Below are 20,141 nucleotides of genomic sequence, written 5' to 3'. Positions count from 1 at the left end.
TGGTCCATAGGCTATGCTTCATTTAAATGATTTTCCTTAACTGACTTGAATCCTCTGTAGTTACCGAAGCAAAAGAAATCTGCTTCTTAACCTATCTTGACCCCTCCCCAAAAGGTGAATTATAGCTTTGCTCTTTCCTTCCATCCCACAGCATCTGTCAGAAGGGCATTTTGCAAGGGACATTGTTGGACCCGGTAGCCTTGGAGCATCATCAGGGTTTAGTAGCTGTGCTCCAAACGCTCTATCACAGAGCATTCTAACCTCAGAATGGGCTGATCTGACCCATTCCCAAATAATTTAGCTTGAATTATTGTGCTGAGGTCCAAATGATCTTTTATGGAATGTTTTGGACATCCTGAACATTTAGACTGCAGAAAAGGATGTTTCAGCATCCTTTAATGGCTGTGGTCTTGGCACACCTTGCTAGCCCTAAGGATATTGATTTTCCTTGCTCTCTGCATTGTTCCCAGGGATTATATTCAGATTTTAAAGATGCCTAATTGAATTCATTTATATCTGCCTGTTCTGCCTTTATGCCTTACCTCTTTCTCTCTCTCCATCCTTTTTAAATAGGCGTTTAGCAGTCCCCGAGCGAGAAACTCTGTTCAACGCCCTCACTAACAATCGGGAGATCATCAACCAGCAGAGGAAGAGGCTGAAGAAGCTGGTGGACAGCTTGTACGAACTCCGTTTGTACAACCAAGTGTCTCAGTGGAACGTGTCGACTCCCAGCTCCTCTCACACCAGCATCCAGAGGTGAGGGCTGCCGAGGAATTCCCCAGAGGCGCTCTTCTTCCCCGTGTCCTGTCTCAATCCATTTGGAAATGTTGGAAGGAAGTGTTCTTTCTGGACTGGCGTGGAACGGCATTTTTATTCTGTGGAAAGAAAGCTCATCCTTGAAGTTTAAATGCACCCCGTGAATTAGGGAGGAAGTTGTGACTCGTAGGCATGTCAGCTATAAAAGACTGAGAATTCTCCCACTTGGATCCTATCATGTCTCTCTCCCCCCACCACCAAGATATTGCTGATAATTTTACAAGGCTTCATAAACATTTTCTGCAACGCCAATTTTTTCTTTTTTTCCCCCCTGACCACATCTCTCGTTAAATCAGTTGCAAATTACAGCTCATGGATGATGTGAGAAATGTTATTCTGCTTTGCACTGTTTGTGTAGATACCTTCAACTCCCTGGTAGGACCTCAAAGAGGTGCCTTTTCTGTGCCCCCCCAGCACCCTCTGGAGTAGGATTCCCCCCAAATGTGCACAGCTTCGGTCTTGTTACCATAAGCCCTCAAAATGTGGTCTTTATTTTAGCAGGGCAGGACAATTTGGAAATCCTACTGTGATACAGGGATATTATTCCTTGGGATTGATGATGTTTGCTTCCCCAGTATAGTAAAATATATAAGTGTGTGTGTGTGTGTGTGTGTGTGTGTATATATATATATATATATATATGTGTGTGTGTGTGTGCGCGCGCGCGCTTTGTTTTCAGTTGCTCTTTCCCTGCTTGCTTTATGGTTTTAATACGTGGCACATCTCTGAGATGATGGAGGGGGGTTCAAAATGGAACGAATAAATAAAACCAGCCTGCAATTGTCAGGCCTAGCCCAAGAACCATAGGGAAACAGTTCAACCAAGTTCAGTTCTTTTGTTGCTTACACCATATGGACAAAATCTTGCCAGATTAAATCTGTACTACTGCAACTAGTGGATATTCCCTGGGAGATTCTAGGGAGTGGCTATCCTAATTCTCTTCTGCTTCCCACGCTCCTGCTCCGGACTGTGTTGTCTCTTGTCTCTCTGCCCTTCTTGGAATGTACCCCCTCCTTCTTGAGAACCTCGTTCTCTTCTACAGTCCACCACAAATGGAAGATATGAGGGTCCCCTTGTCTGCCCACCCCATGCCAACTCCCATCTTTGAGGGGGAGCCTCAGAAATGGGTTTTGCAGGAACTGGTGCTTGGGAGGGAAAAGAGAAAAATCAGCTTGGGAAACCAAGTGCCTGAACCAGCCCCAAACCCAGATAAGCAGGTTGGCAGGATTTAATCTAAACTCCACCCCCCCCCCGCTACTGGCCAATAAACTCTTGTTAATTCTTCCTATCAGCACTTACGTCAAACTAAGAGATACTTTGGTCATTGTCATCAAGAGCTATGAATGGCCCCTTCTATTTGTAGCTGAGTTTAATGAGAATAGACCCGGGAGGAGGAGAAACGGTGCTGAATCACATCTGTGATGGATGAACGAATATGTGTTAGGTTCTTCAGGTCCTTTAAAAAAAAATTTGCACTCGGATTGTCAGTGATGTTGCAACTCTGCTTCCCTCTTCTGTGCCTTTTTTTCCTTCCTTAGCTTAGAGAGCGAGCTGGAGAATCTGAGTAACGCCTTGACGAAAGCCACGCTGGAATCTTGCACCAAAGCTTCGTCCCCGTCACCCGGTAACTCGGTGGTGTGTTTTCTTGCACACCGCATTTGCACATCGGGCGGTGCGCACGGTTGTGTTGAACATCAGCTACAAGCACAGAGTTATTGCTTCGTAGGCTGTAATGTGTGGAGAATTATTTTCTTTAGTCTCTTCTGGGTCTGCCTGTTTTTTTTTAAACTATCTTGCACTGCCTGTTTTATTCACGGAAAAAGCAGCTTTAAAATAGGATCATAGCCGCGATGGCACAATTGTAGCAGTGATTACTGCTATCCATATTGAGTCAATTTTTATAGGATGTTTTTGTTTTTGTATTGGTGTTTTTGAGTTAGTCTGATGATGATCTGGGCAAGTACTCCCAATTTTCCCAGCAACATTTTGCCCTGGCCTCCTCCTTCCCAGGGCTGAGAGGGAGGGACTGGGCCAAAATCACCCAGCTGGCTTTGCACCTAAGGCAGGACTCGAACTCACCATCTCCAACTTCTAATCCCAGGCCTTTAACCACTACACCAAACTGTCTCTTTACAGTATATCGGTCACACGATTATTTCTAAAAATATATAAATTTGATCGATAAATAAATACATTTCAAAGGGACAGCCGTAATGCTACTTTTTCAAAACTTTTTTTTCCAACAAAATCTTAGTATGTTGTGTGGACTGGGGAATTCTGGGAGTTGGCTGGGGAATTCTGGGAGTTGGTTCCCCAGGCTGGCTAGGGAATTCTGGGAGTTGAAGTCCACACCTCTTAAAGTTGCCAAGTTTGAAAAACCCTGACGTATATGGAATTACAACCCAAAAAATCATTATGTTCCCCATTCCCTTTCACTTGCAGCTAAATTGTCTCTTGCGAAGCAGACCCAGCTACGGAATTTCTTGTCCAAGAGGAAAGTGCCACCCGTACACTCTACTGCACCAGGTATCCAAGATAATTGAAAATAGTTTCTACTGCAGGGCAAAAGTGAGCTGCGGGGAAGAAACTTCTCCCTTTCACTAACCCTCCTTTAGCAACTAGGTTTTTATCAGTGGGAGCTACGACAACGTTTTGCACTCTGTTTTCACTATGGGGAAAGGGGAGGGAACTATGTTGCCTTACGATGGGAGCAAAAGGGGTTTGAGCAAGCTGGTTACTTCTCACCTTCCCTGTTTTGGCTTCCCCGTATGCTTTACTAGCTAACGTTCAGCCCTATCGTTCTCAAGGTCACTGAGTTCGCACTCCGCAAAGGCGGATTTACAAAGCTGCCCCCCAAAGGGGTGGAGAGTCTGTGTTTGGTTCATTATTGAAAGCCTCTTTTCCCTGCGCTTCGACCTGAAAGGCTTCCAATGCCACATATCCATTAATGCCGTAGAAAAAGGCACAGCCTAAAAGGAAGAGAGGATGAGGAGGGAAAAGAAAACAAGATTACTGGGCATCAGGGTTTTTTTAAAGATCTGTTGCTTTGATTTACAAAAAAAAGGGGGGGATAGCAGAAAATGAAACAGAAGCATATATTACAAAGAAAAATAACCTGCTCAGTTTTTAAACTTAGCCGTAAACTTGGAATAATATTGATCACTCTTTCCCGTACATGGGAAAAACCTGTTCATAAAAAAGAACAAAGATATCAATCCAAGATAATACATTCATAGGGACAGCCTTTCCATCCTAAAAGAAGAATACTTTTTGCTCACTCCATGCTTATTAAATCTGTTCTTTTTCTTGATAACAATTCATTCCAATTTGGGGGTATGTAATTCAGAATCTCATTCCCTTCTTTAAACCAGATTAATCTTCTCAAAATCATGCCAACAAATTAATAGTTGGACAAGCCCATGTCGTATGTGTAAGTGTCCTCTCCATCATGTTAAAGGTGACAGCCAACCTTTTCTTAAACATTTAAACGTTCTCTGAAATGTCCAGTAAATGTGAAAAAAAATATTTTGTTGAAAGAGTCTCCTCTTAAGCTCGTATGAAACATATTTAATGATCTTCAAGACCCATAAACAGTGATTTGTCAATATGGGACATTCCAACTCTATTCCAAAGTTTTTCTGAACGGCTACCCCAATCTGTCACCATAATAGGCTTCCTGTAACTTTCTTTTCTTGCTTCCCTTGAAATAATTATTAATAATTCCCTCCCCCAAATTTTTGCAGCTACTCTGGCCCAGTCAGCTTTTCTGTCTCTGAGATACGATGAAGACTTGGATGAGATCAGCTCTGTGTCTTCAGTTGCCCAGTCCCTGGAGAATGAGGACATTGAGGTGGTGGATCAGGAGGAAGAGGAGGTGGTACCTATCCAAGGGCCTCGTCACGCCCCTGTTGTCCGGACTCCTTCGATCCAGCCTGCCCTGTTGTCACAGCCCCTGCCTCTTGGCAAACCCCACATCACAATGGGCACTTTAAGTGAGTAGATTCCAGAACATCATTTTGTTTGATCTGGTTGTGTAAAGGTATGTGGGAAAGACCTTGGGAGACTGGGCCAAGAGACGCTGCCTGGGGAACAGTCAGATAAGAGGGAGCGTAGCCCTCAGCTGGATAGCAGGAGTGGCAAGAGGCTCAGAAGGGACCCTCCCTAGTTTCTCAGGCTGTAAAGGAGATGGGCGGGGGGGGGAGAACTGTCCTTTTAGACAGTTGCAAGATTCTGTCAATGTAGCTTTATAATAAAATAGAATTGGTTCATCTGGTTGTGATTCCTGTCTAGTCTACCGAGTAAGGCTGACAGGTTGGTCTGTGCTTTGCAGTCAAGATATGGAATGAAGGGGAAGCAGTGATTTGATCCTGCTTAATAACTTTGTCCTTCATTCTCATCCTTTGTGAGGTTTGGGCTTTGTGTATTTTCTGAACCTATCCAGTGTAGCTTGCAAACAAGACTTCTGGACCCAGCAGTCTGAATTAATCAAATCTACTAATGTCTTGTTCAACAGTCCATAAAACAAGCATGGTTGTCATGGGATCTGTTAACCTGGTCCATTCTCTTCCTGTCAAGTTGAAGTTATGTTTTATTGAGGAATTAAAGTTATGTTTTATTGGGGAATTAAATTCTCCCTGCCCTGAATCTTTGTTCTCCGTATTTTCCATATCCACTTTGTTTCTGCTTTTTGATAGTCGAGTTACTAGGATTTCACCGCAGGCTGAACCAGGACCCCCCACCAACCTGATAAGCCTTTAGCAGCCCCTTACAACTCAAAATCAAGATTCTCATGGAGTCTTCTTTAACTAGATTGATTGAACGAGAATAGAAAATTAAATTACAGAAACCTTGGCAGCTGGATGTGGGAAATTTAGCCCCTTATTGGACCTTAAATTGTTAGGGCAGGGATTTCTCGATCCTCATGCATTTGGGAGTGGTTTCCCATTTTCCTAATCAGGGAAAAATGTGTGAATGTTCTGCGCTTGTGTACTCATGATATTTTGCAAACCACCATCCTGTTTCCCAGTCACTAAGAAACGCATTACACATATTTGTGGCCAGAGAATTCCCCCGCCTCCAAATTCTGCATTGAAACAATGATTTTCCATAGCTTAGCTCTTCATAATCTAATAAGAGAAAATCTAAAATAGGTGCATTAAGCCTTTGCTGATTTAATGCATCTATTTTGTCTTAAATCCCCAAAGTGAGGTCACCGTTATGCCTGCTGTGGTCCTTAGAGGAGAGGAAAAATCTTCAGTCCAAAAACATTGCTTCCTCTTGTGCTAAATCTTAGATTAAGTCACAATCAGGTGTGAAGCAAGGGATTTATTTTCGCTAAGGCTGCATTTAATGCTAAGCCATAAACCATAGTTGAGGAATTACAGCGCCTGGGTCCACACCACACTTCTAAGCCAAATCTGAAGCCTTCACATGTCCCATAAATCGAATCATTGCAGGATTTGAATTTCTGAATTGTAGAATGCCTGGATCACAATTATTTCTACATTTTTTTTAGTCAAATCCAAATCCAGGGCAGTCTACAGAAATAGAGACAACTTGTTAATAAGATAAGTTATATCAGGTTTTTTCAAACTTGGCAACTTGAAGATGGGTGGACTTCAACTTCCCCCCTTGGCTGGGGAATTCTGGGAGTTGAAGCCCGCCCATCTTCAAGTTGCCAAGTTTGAAAAACACTAAATTAAATTGACAGCAGACGCAAGATAATTTCAGAGGTACGTGGGAATTTACCATGGAGTATCCTAGCCTAAAAACTTTATTCCGTGTTGGCTGTGTGTGATGGGAGTTGTAGTTTAGCATGTTTGGTAAATATCAAATGGAGAAGGCTGGTGAAACCTCACTGTTTTGGAAGAGAAGCCTATAAAAAGGCAACCAAGCTGGAAGAGATAGCTATCTCTATAATAGGAATGACATAATTCTATCTAAGAAGAGCTCAGTCAAACCTTAAAGCCTTTTTCAATTGTGAGAAGCATCCCCACGTCATGCTAAATGCATGTGCATTTTTTAAGGAAGTTTTCTTCAGCCAAAAGAAAACTATGGGGGTAATTATAATGGTAGAATTGAAACACACGCTTTAAAATTAACCATTCCTGAGGCTACTGTTCATTTGTTAGCTGGCTCCACCACAGGTAACCATAAAGCCCAGAATTAAAAAAGATACTTAAAAAAAAAAAAGATAAAAATTGGCCTTGCACAATGCTGGCCATCTAACGGGTTGATGTGCATGACCAAACGATTAGGGAACGCTGTTTTCAGCCAACAAGCTTCTTCCATTAGATGGATTAATCTGCTTTCTGGAATGGAAAAGGAAACCGTCTTAAGCCGTGGCAGCATTGCGTCCGGTTCGTATATTGGAATAATTAGTGTAAGTGCCCTCGGAGGAATGCTTACGTTCAGTTTGAGAGTGTAGAGTTGCAGTCATAAAATAAAGACAGCCTCTGAACCGTGGCCGGGATCCAGCTGAATAGAGAACATGGTCCTACGGCTTAAAGGACACTGAGCGTTTGCCTGGTCAAGAAAACAGAAATCCCTTCTAGGACATTTTTTTAGAAGCTGAAAGGGAATGTCTAGAGCAGTTTTGTAGGTGAAAGGGAATTCATTCCCCAACAGGATTCAGGATAGACCTTATGGATAATTAAGGGAGCTGCTGAATCCTCGGTTGATCTTGGTGATTTTTTTCTCATCTGCTTGGCCAGGGAGAGGAGGTAAATACCAGTTAAAAATACAATGTTTTCACTGCAACGTAGAGATTACTGAATGCTTAGTACTATTTGATGATCTTAAAATGATATTGAGGGATATTGTTCTATTAAAGAATCCGCGTTTCAGTGAGTATTGCAAAAACGTTTGGCTGCAAGAAGGGGCAGGGAAGCCTTGTGACACATAGCTACATTTCTTTCCTTTTTTTCATTCTCCCAAGGAATTTAAATGTCTTCTTTAAGCTGGTGCCCTCCGCACTAGTACCACTGATTGATTCTGGCTTAGCTTGATGTGGAGGCTAATCTCAAGGTTTACAAAGATTTCCCCAATTGGGCAGTAAAATTGGGCAGGTCAACTCCCAGAATTTGTAGCAGCAGACAAATGCTGGCTGGGGGAATTCTGGGGACTGAAAACAGAACTTTTGGAGAGTGCCCTTCAACTCCCACAATTCTCAGCAAGGAGTGAATGCTGGTTGGAGGATGCTGGGAAGTGAAGTCCTCCAAATCCAGGCGCTGTGGTTTAATGCAGTAGACGAACCTGGCCAGTGAGCTTGGTGGAGTGAGAGCAGGTTTCTTCAACCTAGTTTGATAGTCCTTCTAGGACTGTTTCCTTCACCCTCTTGAGTCTTGAGATCATCGTAACTGAAGACCTCTTTTCTCTCTTCCAGTGTCTACACCTAAACCCGTCCCACCTGGAGCAGAGAACGCAATGTTGGCAACGAAGACAGTGAAGCACAGAGCCCCTATTCCTTCCGTCACTCTCCCGGCACCCCAAGCCGCTGCAGAAGCTGCGTTGAGGAGACAAATGGCGAACCAGAACCCAGGTGAGCTCCAGGCATTAGGTTGGTCCCCAATCTAAAAACCTCCGTTGCTTGTAACTGGGCAGAATCTGCTGTTTCCTTCCTCTGATTCAATTGTCACTGAGAAAATGAAGATTTCATGTTCGTATTCAGCTCGGTGGAATAGACAGTGAGCCCCATCCGGACTCTTTGGTGCTGTTCTCTCCAGCTCATAGAAGACACCCATTTTATAGGGAGACCTGTAGCATCATCTGGGGCTGTGGCACGAGGTTTAGAGGCCAAAGGCCACACTTACACTTGTTTGGGTGGTGCGAAATAGGCGTGATGGAGTCAGGCATGTAACCAGGGGCAGACCTTTGTATTTTCTTTTTCTTTTTTTTCCTTTCCTGTTTTGGAGGATGCAGTTGGGGTGGGTGTTGTCTCTTTAGTCAAAACCGCATCACACCTCTTTTAAAACCCACCATTTCCTGCCTGAAAAATGACAGGAAACTGAAACTCAGTGATGGAGTCAGAGGGGGATTCGTGCCTGCAAACAGAGAGTTTGAAGGCCGCCTTTTTTAGCCCAAAGATTGCAGGCTGCTTACCCCTGATCTGTGGAGTTTAGAAGTTGCATCCTCCAATTTATGCAAAGGTTCTCTCCCATCAGATGGCACCACTGGAGGAATTAACATGCCTTCTCTTTTTTTCAACCCTTGCATACAGTTTAAGATCATCAGTAACAGAACAAAATACAATATTCCTTCTCTGCTGCAAAGTGATAACAGTCCAAATCCAACCGGATTGATTGATTGATTGATCGATTATGTGCCATCAAGTCAGCATCAACTCTTAGCAACTACATAGATAGATTTTCTCCAGGATGAACTGTCCCCAACATGATCCTTCAGGTCTTCCAACAGCGCACCCATTGCTGGTGTAGTTCCTTCCACCTTTCCCAGCATGATGGACTTCTCTAGGGATTGTATGGCTTCCCTGGATAGAGATTGATTGATTGACTGATTGATTGATTGATTGATTGAGTGTCATCAAATCAGTGTCAGTTCTAGATTTGATGACACATAGATAGTTTTTGTCCATGAAGATGTCCCCCCCATCACCGCTGTAACTGAGTCCCTCCACCTTGCTGCTGGTCATCCTCTTCTTCTCTTTCCTTCCACCTTCCCCAGCATCAGACCCTTCTCCAGAGAGCTGGGTCTTCGCATAATGTGTCTGAAGTAGATCATTTGAGCCTGGCCATTGGTGGCTTGAGTGAAAATTCTGGGTTGATATCTTTGATGATCCATTTCTTGAGTTTCTTAGCCATCCATGGTCTTCTCAGGAGTCTTCTCCAACACCAAAATCCAAAAGTGTCAATCCTCTCCCGTTTCTTCAAAGTCCAACTTTTGCTTCCATTGAGTGTCACAGGGAACGTGCTAAGCATTTCATTTTGCCCAGTTGGAGACTTAGTCTTGTACGAGTAACATCTCTTGTTCTCTTACGCTTATTTAATAGTTGTGAGCACCTCCCTGACCGAATCAACTCTGAAGAATGTCCCCCAAGTGGTAAATGTCCGAGAGCTGAAAAGCAGTGCTTCTCCTCCTACAGTTTCTGCACCAGTGGGGTAGGTAAACTCTTCTTTCTCCCTTTCAAATGACTTTTTTCTCCTTGGACCAGGCCTGCAGAAAAATTCTCTATCAGCAGAGGGCGGTGCTGTTGCTTTGGGGAAATAAAGACGTGGAGTTCTGAAGTTCCATTAGATGACTTTTGTTTTAAGGGCAAAATACCTTTCGTAGTCTGGAATTCCAGCATCAGGTTTTGTGTTAAAATAAAACCGCTGGTTCTTAGGCTGCTTAATAGCAAAAGGGATGTGAAATTAATAGCCTCTGTTGTAAATAGACCAATGTTTGCTTGGAGTATCATTTCTTCAAGCTTCAGCCCTTTTTCGTGCAGAGGGAAAGAGATCATCTGAGGACACTTTTTCCCTACATTTGCAGAAGATGGGGAAGGTTACACCAGCTTCTGGAACAGTTGCATTACTTACTTTATCTTTTTTTAATTAATTGATTTATTTTTACTTATTTGTTATATTAAATTATTGTATTATTATATCATTAATCATTATTTATTATAATAATTAAAATTATATTAATGATTTATTTGTTTATTTAATCATTTTTATTATTTATTATTACTCTCTTTTTTAATATTTTTTATTAAAGTTTATATATATAAAAGCTAATACAAAACAAAAAAACCTACAGAAAAAGAAAGGAAGGAAGGAAGGAAGGAAGGAAGGAAGGAAGGAGAGAGAGAGAGAGAGAGAGAGAGAAAGAGAGGGAGGGAGGGAGAGAGAGAGAGAGAAAGAAAGAAAGAAAGAAAGAAAGAAAGAAAGAAAGAACTTTTCTTGTGCAATTATGAATTTGATTGGGGGTTACTCTGCAGAAATGTTGGGATACCAAATTGCTGAAGTGTTAAATGTTAAATGTTGGCTACCAGTGCAGAGATCGAGGGAGATTGAAGCTTCTTGGTTAGGCCAAATCTATTTGTGTTGATACTTTTTTTTTTTTTAGCTTTAGACAAGTTGGTGCAAATCTCTTTGAGATATTCCAGGGCTGACACGTTCACAGCTTCTGACATTGTTAAGATTTTTAGATAGCCCCGTTGTCACAGGTGAATACCCCAGAAGGCACAGAACTGTGCATTTACATTGCCAAAAACCTAATGACATGGGACTGAATGTATCATGCATCAACCCTTCAAACTTCAAAGGGAACAAATGCTCCCCTTTTAAAAAAATGGGTTCTGATTTTTTAAAAAGCCGGGCTGTTTCCCATATTATTTTTCCAATGACGAGCCGTTCCCTTAACAGGGCAAGATTTAAGTTCCTGATTTCTCCAGTTGCATTTTGCACTTGGCTAAATATGGATCCTGCTTATGCACGAGGGCTGAGCTGTAAGGTTTGTGCTTCTCCTCCAGCTACAATTTGCTGGATACTTAGCAAGAATAACCACCCCTTCCTTCCTCTGCGAAGTTTAGGATAATCCTGGTTAACCATCAGGAAAACAGTAATGATCGGTTAGCACGTGGAGGGCTTTGAAACGTTGAGGCATTCTGTACAAATGCTGAGAAATTGTATATATTAAAAAAAAATGCTTCCATATCTGGAAAAGGGGGTGGGGGGGGAACACTAAGGAGAAAAAAGGAAAAAAGCCATATTATATTCCATATCGGAAATCATTCAGCCAAATTTTTAAACACGCCATTAAACAGTGACTGCGCAAAATAATATTGATCCACCTTTCTGTTTGGTCAAGAGAGACTCGTAAACCAAAAGCGAGCTCGTATTGGTGATCTGAGAATATAAATCTGCACAAAGGCACATTCCAACCTTGAAAAAAGGGATTTTTTTGCTAGCTCGCCCCCCTGCCGCAGTGCTCAATAAATCCATAGTTCTTCATATTGTGATCAGTTCAGAGGAATGTAATTCAGAGCTGCATTTTGGTCTTTAAACCGTATTGATCTTTGTAATGACATATTAACAAATCTGTGGATGTTAAGTGAAACCAGTAGTTCAGAAGTCCATATCATATGAGTAATAGTTGCTACACCCATTTTACATTTCCAACATAATGAGGTTGACAACCAACCTTTTTAAAGTATTCTCTGGATGTCCCGAAAATGTGAAAAAAAAATGCTGGATTTTTCCTGTGTAAAGAGTGTGAGAAATATGCTTCATGTTCTTTATGACCCTTAGTCATTGATTGGTTAATATGGAAGAACCAGAACCCTAGCAAATAACTAACATTCGACTTAGTTATACTCTTTATTATTTTATTAGAAATTACTGTAGTCTTAAGATGAGAAGAAATACATTCCAAATGCCGTGAGTCATTTGGGCTGGTTTAGGTGCTGCGTAAGCATCCTGATTCTGAAATTAAGCAGTTTTAATGGAATATGCTCTCATTTCATATTATAAAAAAGGGGGGTTGGGAAATTAAGCAGTTTTTCAGCATCTGTGCAAGATGACCTGTATCAGCGTTATATAAAATGTTTGCCAATGCAAAGAGTCTTGCAGTGAGGTGCCATACAATAGATGTGATTGATTGATTGATTTGATTGATTGATTGATTGATTGATTGATTGATTGATTATATCCCACATGGATAGATTTTTCTCCAAGGGAATGTATAAGTCAATGAATAAGCAAGAACTTGATTCCCTTGAAATAGATTCTTCATGGAAACCTATAAAGCAAAAATATTGGGAGTGGATTGAAATGACTCCTTGTTAACCTCTTGGCTGCAACAGGTGTTTATAAGGAGAGATCTTTTTGCAGCCTTCAGTGAAAGACACTTCTTTTAAAAAAGGGGGGGTTTGACCTTCCACAAGTGTGTTTCCTCCAGCTTTCCAGCCATAACAAGTAGCTTTTCCCACTGAATTTGCCCTTGAATCTCTTTTCCCTTAGCAGTTATCAAAGGCCAATTAAACAAAATGTTGCTCAGCGGAGCGAAAATCTGCTGATACCTGGACATTTTGCCTTGAAGAAGCTGAACAATGAGGGACAGTGATTTCTCATAGTAACAAGAAGGCTCTTTTTCTCTTCCCACCAGATGTGCTGCAGTTCAGGCCCCATAATCCCCTCCCAGCCGATGTTGGCTTGAAAAGTGATGGGGATTGGTCCTGCATGGGCCCGATGGCTCAACATAACAAGGGGTGGGTGGGAAATTAACACTTCCCAAGGTGTTGTATGCATGCAGTTTCTAGGAGTTTAACAGGTCCCAGTTGTTGGGCAAACTTGTTAAGGCAGGGGGGAAAATGAGAAGAAAAATGATATCTTCTCCCAGATCGGTAACTCTTAATTTGGGCTAGGCTAGTTTGGAATTTTAGAGTTTTAGTCTTGGCTCTTCCCACTTCAGGAAGAGCCGGTCCCCGGTAGCGATCTCTACACCAGAAACAGAAAATCATCAAATGCTCCATCTCCAGTTCAGCAGTGAGCCAAAGCTGGAAGGAAGATGCAAAACTCTTTCTATGGACGGTCCAGAATTATCCCTGTCTTTTTGTAGACAGTAAATCAGGGGCTGTGTGAACTTGCACAACGTGTATCTGCTAAGCTCCTGCCTTGGCGATACTGTAAATCTGCCTCTTTGTACCTCCACTGTGGGGCGAATCCATTAATCTTTTGTTTTATGCTGACCCTGACAGTTTTGGCAGGAGTTGCAGATAATGAGCCAACGGACTTTTTTTTTCCCTTCCCAATTTCCCTGCAGAGAGATCTGCCCTGAAGCGACTTAACTACTCTTAGCTGTATCTGTATCAGTAGTTCCTAGGTCAAAAAGCTGCAATTCTCAGTGTAAAGATCAGATTTTGAGCGGGGAGACCCAGGTTCAAGTCCCTGCTTGGCCACAGTCCTCACCCCAGGACTTTGGGCCAGCTGCTTAGCCTCAGCCCAACCTACCTCACAGGCCTGTTGTTATGAGAATAAAAATGGGAGATCTCATGCATTGAATTCTGAATTTTCTCAGAGGCAGCAATAGAAGGAAAGAAACGTCTTGATAAATCATAGCCCAATACAACAAGAAGATGCTTGTGAATAACCAAGGATGCAGCAGGCAGTATTAGCTATGCAACTTCCAGAATTTGATTTGTTCTCCTCGCCATCTAGCGCCGCCTTTTCCGGCCAGACGCCCTCCAGATGTTTGGGGGCTGCAGCAGTTGCCTGAATTCCCACTTGCCTTAGAATTCCAGATGTCGTTATCCCAACCCTTTTAGACAATAGTCGTCTGGTAAAGTCTGCCCCAGCGTTTATGTTTCTGCAAACAGAGGGGGAATCGTTCTGCAGCAACAGACTAGCTTGTCGAGACCTGGGGCTTCAGGGAGAGATTGGTGAGACTGACTCTGGTTTGCTTCTGGCGTAGATTCCCATCCTGAAAGTAGAGGATGGAGCAGAAGATAAGCTTCATTTGGGTTCTGGGTTGTTTGGTTGGGTTCTAACATCCTTTTCACTTCCTCTTCCAGGTCATCCGTTCCTCAGACAGCTGCCCAAGCTGTCCACCAAATTTTGGCAACGGTGGCGACAAATCAAACCAACCAGGTATGGCTGATCTCTTGGAAAAGAACAGTCTTTCCCGTTCTCTTATTTTTTCTAGATTCTGTTCCTGAAGGTTGAAGAAGAATCTCCCCATGCTAGAGAGCCAAAAAGCCCATGGGGGTGAGGGAGAAATTGGCCGAGTTGGGCAAAACCCAGGGATGGGAGAAATCCGAAGCTTTAACAGAGGGAAAATTGGATGGTTGGGTGTCCCCAAGAAAAGAAGTCCCACTCATGGGTCCAACTTCTTTCAGGCATTGATTGAGTTCAGTTACTCACTTAATAAGTGCACATCTCCACCGCCACCCCACTTGGTGATTACAGACTGCAGATGTGACTTTTGCCTCTCTGGATGAAGCTGGGGGAACATCTTACGCTGTGTAGTAAGCTACGTCCCGTAAATAGTAAACGATCCATAATAAATAAACCATACTCATCTTAAAGTCCACATTCTAAAATCCACGCTGGGCTAGGAGACAGCGTTCAGTCTTCCTGTGCTTCTTTGGATCTATGACACATACAGTGACCGTATTTTCTTGGAACAAAGAAAGGCCGAACCTGAAAAGGGGGCAAATCTGAACAGGCTTCATAAGGATAAAAAAAATGAATTGTTCATGTTTATAACTTTGCTTTACCGAGGCAAATTCGAGAGCGAAACCAAGAAAAACTTTACCAAAACGCACGTTCAAATAAAAAGATCTAAAATCAGACCATATATGTAAATGTATTTTAAAAAGACCCTTCAATTTCCATCTTTTTCACATGGGTGGGAAAGACTGTGCATTAAGGAGCACCGTTTGTACGGTGAAAGTTAAACCACCAAATTAAAGGACAAAAGTGAGTCTTTGAAAAATAAAGAATTCTAAAGGACCGCTTTCTGAAATAAAGAGATCGGTGAGACAGACGCTGGTTTGTTTCTGGCATAATAAAGGACATATGGTCACTGTAATGATTTGTGATTATTGCCAACTGTTTTACCCTGCAGGAGATTAAGTGTTGAGATGATGGATAACTGGAAGGAAGTTGAATCTTCCAAAGCTTTGTTTCGAGGCTTGTAGGATGCTAGAAAAGCTGTCTAACCTAGCTTTTTCCTGACTTGCTGCTTTTCTACATGCAAGGAAGAGGATTGTTTGCGTGAATTGGTTTTGCATGTAAACCCACTTGTCGCCAAACGCTGCTACCCTCTATGGAAACTTCTGTTCTTCTGCTTTCGGGCAGCGTTGTGCCCTGCCTCCGGTCGGTCCTGCCTGCTCCCTGACCGGACCCTTTTGCTTAAATGTTTTAGGGACCTCCATCAAGCAGCCTTAAGATGCTGACCCCGCCCAGCTCAGCAGCTGTCGCCGGAGCATCCGTCAGCCAGACATCCGTGGGGAAAAAGAATTCAGGTCAGTTCAGGGCAACGGGAAGGGGGTCAAAGCCCAGTGGGCCCATTGCACTTGTGGGGCGGAAGGAAACATAGCTAAAAGGGAAAGTTAAAACTCTCCTGCTTCCTGGCGTCTCCATGGACGCATGTTGTTTTCTTGCCCAAAGTGATTTATCTTCTTTTTTTCTTTTTAATTTCCTTGCCTACATCGCAGCCCTCGGATCTCTGGTAGTCTCCCCTCTGAGTATTAACCCAACCCCACCCTGCTGTGTTTTGGGGGGCGTTAGCCAACATGGCTAGGGGCTATTATCTCCTGCAACCACAATCAGGGGAAGGCGAATCTCATGTTGACGTTTGCATTTTGGCAGGCGTGTTCTGGCCCCCTGGCTGGATCCTGCCCACTTGCTATTTTTAACCTGGAGTCCTCTTGGATCCTGTCCCACCCCTGCCCTCCTCCCCAGCTAAATCCGAACACCCATTTCAGGCTGGCTGGGATGAGACAGCAGTTATATTGGGGGCAGGGATTCAGAACAAACTATGGTCCCCTCCTTATTCAGAGCCATGAAATTGTCCAAGCCTCCTTGCATTAAAACGTTTAAAAATCCAGACTTCAATTGCTGGGATCTTCGTCCTTCCAATCTTTTGTTTTTCTCCTGATGTTGCCGGACTCCACCAAGGCCAAGGACGCCGTCCGATTTGCTTTTTCTCTGTCTCTTCTGACAGCCACAGTAAAGGATCAGGCTGTCCGCAAAGATGGGTCCCATGCCAGAATGCAGTCTCGCCATGATTCCTTTTGTTTGGAGGGGAGGAGGAATTAGAAAGAAAACACTTGGGAAGTGTAAAAGATGGAAGTGGGAGGAGAGAGAACTTGGAAAGGCAGGAGCACAGGCAAACAAGGGAGCCTTTTTATTAGATTAATATGGACTGTCTGAAAGGTGAGAGATGAAGTTTAACCTCTTGCAATCCCCAACCTCGCTGGTCTCAAATTTCTCAGGGAGTGGCTGAAACCAGTCAGCGCAGCTGGTAGCTGGCATATGAAAACAGCCATAAATGTGCTTCTTTAAAAGACTTGTATGGCCGCCCATCTGGAAGCCCAACTAGGGCTGCCTTGCAACTGCAATAAAACAAAGACTCTAAAACCATAAAAACAGAAACTAAACACCCAGTGCTTCGCGTGTCCTCCCAGGAGGCCCCCAACAACCCCCCCAGGCCTCATTTTCCTCCAGTGTCTGGGTGAGAGCGGGTCTTTATGGCCTTCCAGGAGGCTAAAAGGGCGGGGGGCTGGCCAGATGTGGTCTATTATCCTGCGTTTTCAATTGCATACCATTTGGATAGATTAAGCATAATCTCTTCTTACAAATCCCGAGGGCCAGGACCTGGATATCTCCCAGAGCTACTGCATGATAGATAAATAGTCCTCGGAAGGGCAAGGATCCCTAAGCTCAATTCTTGGTGAGGGTTTGAACCCCGTAGAACAAGATCTGGCGACCTACGTCCGAAGAGCCCCAAACAGAACAAAACGGGTCCTTTATTGCCTGCCTCCGGATGGTCAGCGTAACAGAAAACACCCCGCAGGATATACACTGCCTAAAAATAGATTAATCCCCCCCCTCCAAGATGACGGGGTGGGAATCATGTAAAACCCCATACATGGGGGTATGACATAATGTAACCTCTGTATCTTCAGAGAGAAGCTATAAATGCCCAACTTGGGAACAAACCATGTTCCAGACTCTATGAACCAGGGCGGTCATGCTGTCATTTTAAACCCCTTGCCTCTTTCTTCCAGCGTACTTATTGCCAGGAGGTAGATATTTTCACAAGCCCGGGCCACCTCTTTGCACTGAAGTTTTAGATTTGCAGACAGAAACCTAAAAGGGGCTGTAAAGCAGAGACGTTTAGGTTGAGGTTCCCAATCAGCCAGCCGCATCCTTTTCCGTTTCTCCTTCTGCCTTCTCCCCCATTAATAGTCTGTCCGTTCCGTTCCCACTGAGTTCATTTTTTTTTTTCTGTTGAAGTCTGGCAAACTTTTTGATTTCCTGTAAATTGCAGTCACCTGCCTTCAGGGTCTGGACGCTGCCTGAAAGTTGTATATACAGAAAGAATTGTCTTTCTCTAGTCCTGTCCCCCAGAATGGTCTTCCCCAAAGCTACGGGCGTGTGTTGCATCCGTTCTCTGCTGAAGAAGGCACAGCTCCCTCCTTAAATCCAGCCACACCTAGAAATGCTGGGTATCAAATCGGACAGGGCCTGATGCTTGTTGTTATGGTGACCATATCGTGAAAATGGTTGGCCTGAAATTTAGGCATTTATGAAATTAACTGCACTTTTTGTCTGCAGTTAAAAAGCTCTAGCTAGCCTCTGGGATGACAGCCGTATCCAGCCTAGTCTTTATTTAAAATATACTGTTGTTTATTTAATAATGCAGGAGTTATAGCTCGTGGCAAGACACGGGCAATCAATGAACCCATTTAGGATAGTTAAACTTTTTTTTTTTTTGTAATCCTGGTTATCTTACCAAGCCCCAATCAACAGGGAGAAAGTTTCCGTCGCTCTCTCTTTGCAAGACCTTGGGTGGCAAACAGACCGTTGAAATGTCGCAGCTCGGAACAGGCGTAGGAAATTCTGGGACGAGAACTCTGCAAACGAGCGTGTGGGCAAAAGCGATTATGCGCTTAAGCTGCATTAAGCAGATCAGGCAGCTTTTGTGCCATGTGTCAGCTCAGCCCTCCCTTCGGGGCTTTGCAGTGCCCTCAGCAAAATGCACAGGTGCATAAAAGAGAGAGAATGCTTTGGGGAGAGCCACCCTAAGAAAGTGAAATTTGGGGGTCGATAGCTCAGCGAGGCAGGAAGGTTGAGGAAGAGGACAATTGAATCTCGCAATGTTCAACGAGTCGAGAGAACCGAAATCCTCCTGCTTTTCTGCTCTCGGTCCCCAACTGTTAGCAACTCTCAGCGCACTGTAGAAAGTGGGGGAATCTGTTCTTAGGGAATGTTGATATTTTTAAACGTCTGCGGGTGGCTGTAAACTTGGGCGCCCCGGGATCTACCGAAACTTCTCTTTTGTACGAAACAGGCTGCTTTGGTGACACGAGGATCCGCTCTCACCGCCATCACACCTTGCAGAGCAATCCCATTTTGTTCCTGGGATAAGAAACATAATCGTACATAAAACAGGAATATTTTATGGTTTTATATCTTGGTTGTATGCTACCCAGAGTCACTTCTTGTGAGATGGGTGGCTATATAAATTAATATTTTAGGTAGGTAGGTAGGTAGGTAGGTAGGTAGGTAGGTAGGTAGGTAGGTAGGTAGATAGATAGATAGATAGATAGATAGATAGATAGATAGATAGATAGATAGATAGATAGATAGATAGATAAAAATCAATCACTCACTCAGAGTTCTCCTGGGAATGCTGGTGGTGAAATGCAGGATTCTGGCTTTCGGTTATCTGCTCACTTTAGTGACTGTTTCTCACTACCTTTCTTACAACCCAGGATCCACGAAGACGGTTGCAGCTATAACCTCATCAACCATAACATCCATCTCGCCCGCCGCTTCCCAGTTCAACAAAGACTTCACATTTGCCCCCTCAGGGTCTGTATCGACTGTCTTTGCATCCTTTCCTTTCCTTTCCTTTCCTTTCCTTTCCTTTCCTTTCCTTTCCTTTCCTTTCCTTTCCTTTCCTTTCCTTTCCTTTCCTTTCCTTTCCTTTCCTTTCCTTTCCTTTCCTTTCCTTTCCTTTCCTTTCCTTTCCTTTCCTTTCCTTTCCTTTCCTTTCCTTTCCTTTCCTTTCCTTTCCTTTCCTTTCCTTTCCTTTCTAATGCTGTGCGGCATTTTGACGGGGTGGCCCATAAGTGGGTGCGGCACCAAGCTGTGATCGAGAGGCTCAAATTTCAGCTTTGCCAGAAAGCTTGTCCACAAGAGAGAGTCGAGCAGTTCTTCGGTGACGTCATGAGCAGGATAAGAACTTAAAGCACATCTTCTCAGTCTTGGCACCTTCCAGAGATGTGGACACCAACTCCCAGAATTCCACAGCCAGCATGGCTTCTGCAAAGAATCCTGGGAAAGGGAGTCCACACCTCCAGAAATCGCCAGTGTTGGAAAACTGGGGACCAGTGGTTTAAAAATAAAAAAGGCCTTATGTTTTGTGACTACTCAGTACGCAAAATCCCTTATATCGTATGAATCCTGGGTTATGGTTTAAGGTAGTGTGTCAACCCGCCAATTGGGCCCTGCTCACCAAATCTTGGTTTAGTTCAGGGGTTGGGCACGTTTTGCCCCAGGACTCATTCAAATCAAAACCTTTAATATGGCCTTTAGGCCAGAGAACGCTACAATCAAAAGACATACACCTGTAATGATGAATAAAGCTAAAAA

The 20,141-nt window shown here is 43.4% G+C and overlaps 1 protein-coding gene across 3 annotated transcripts in view; it reads left to right on the top strand.

Annotated features, from left to right (window-relative positions):
- The window catches only part of NUP214 (nucleoporin 214), a 60,191-nt gene that overhangs the window by 22,362 nt on the left and 17,688 nt on the right, over positions 1 to 20,141 (top strand). For all 3 annotated transcript variants that reach the window (XM_088147081.1, XM_088147080.1, XM_088147082.1), the window contains exons 19-27: positions 574 to 756; positions 2,355 to 2,440; positions 3,259 to 3,342; positions 4,560 to 4,808; positions 8,201 to 8,356; positions 9,824 to 9,932; positions 14,327 to 14,402; positions 15,682 to 15,781; positions 19,259 to 19,358. In XM_088147081.1, coding sequence (XP_088003207.1) covers positions 574 to 756; positions 2,355 to 2,440; positions 3,259 to 3,342; positions 4,560 to 4,808; positions 8,201 to 8,356; positions 9,824 to 9,932; positions 14,327 to 14,402; positions 15,682 to 15,781; positions 19,259 to 19,358 — 1,143 coding nt within the window. The remainder of the gene's footprint in view (positions 1 to 573; positions 757 to 2,354; positions 2,441 to 3,258; positions 3,343 to 4,559; positions 4,809 to 8,200; positions 8,357 to 9,823; positions 9,933 to 14,326; positions 14,403 to 15,681; positions 15,782 to 19,258; positions 19,359 to 20,141) is intronic.

The sequence above is a fragment of the Python bivittatus genome, unplaced genomic scaffold (assembly GCF_059951505.1).
Source record: "Python bivittatus isolate LINGU-HERP-01145 unplaced genomic scaffold, Pbiv_v1 ctg000160_np1212, whole genome shotgun sequence".
NCBI classification, from domain to species: Eukaryota; Metazoa; Chordata; class Lepidosauria; order Squamata; family Pythonidae; genus Python; species Python bivittatus.
The sequence above is the reverse complement of the archived record's forward strand: the minus strand, read 5'-3'. Positions and strand labels throughout refer to the sequence as shown.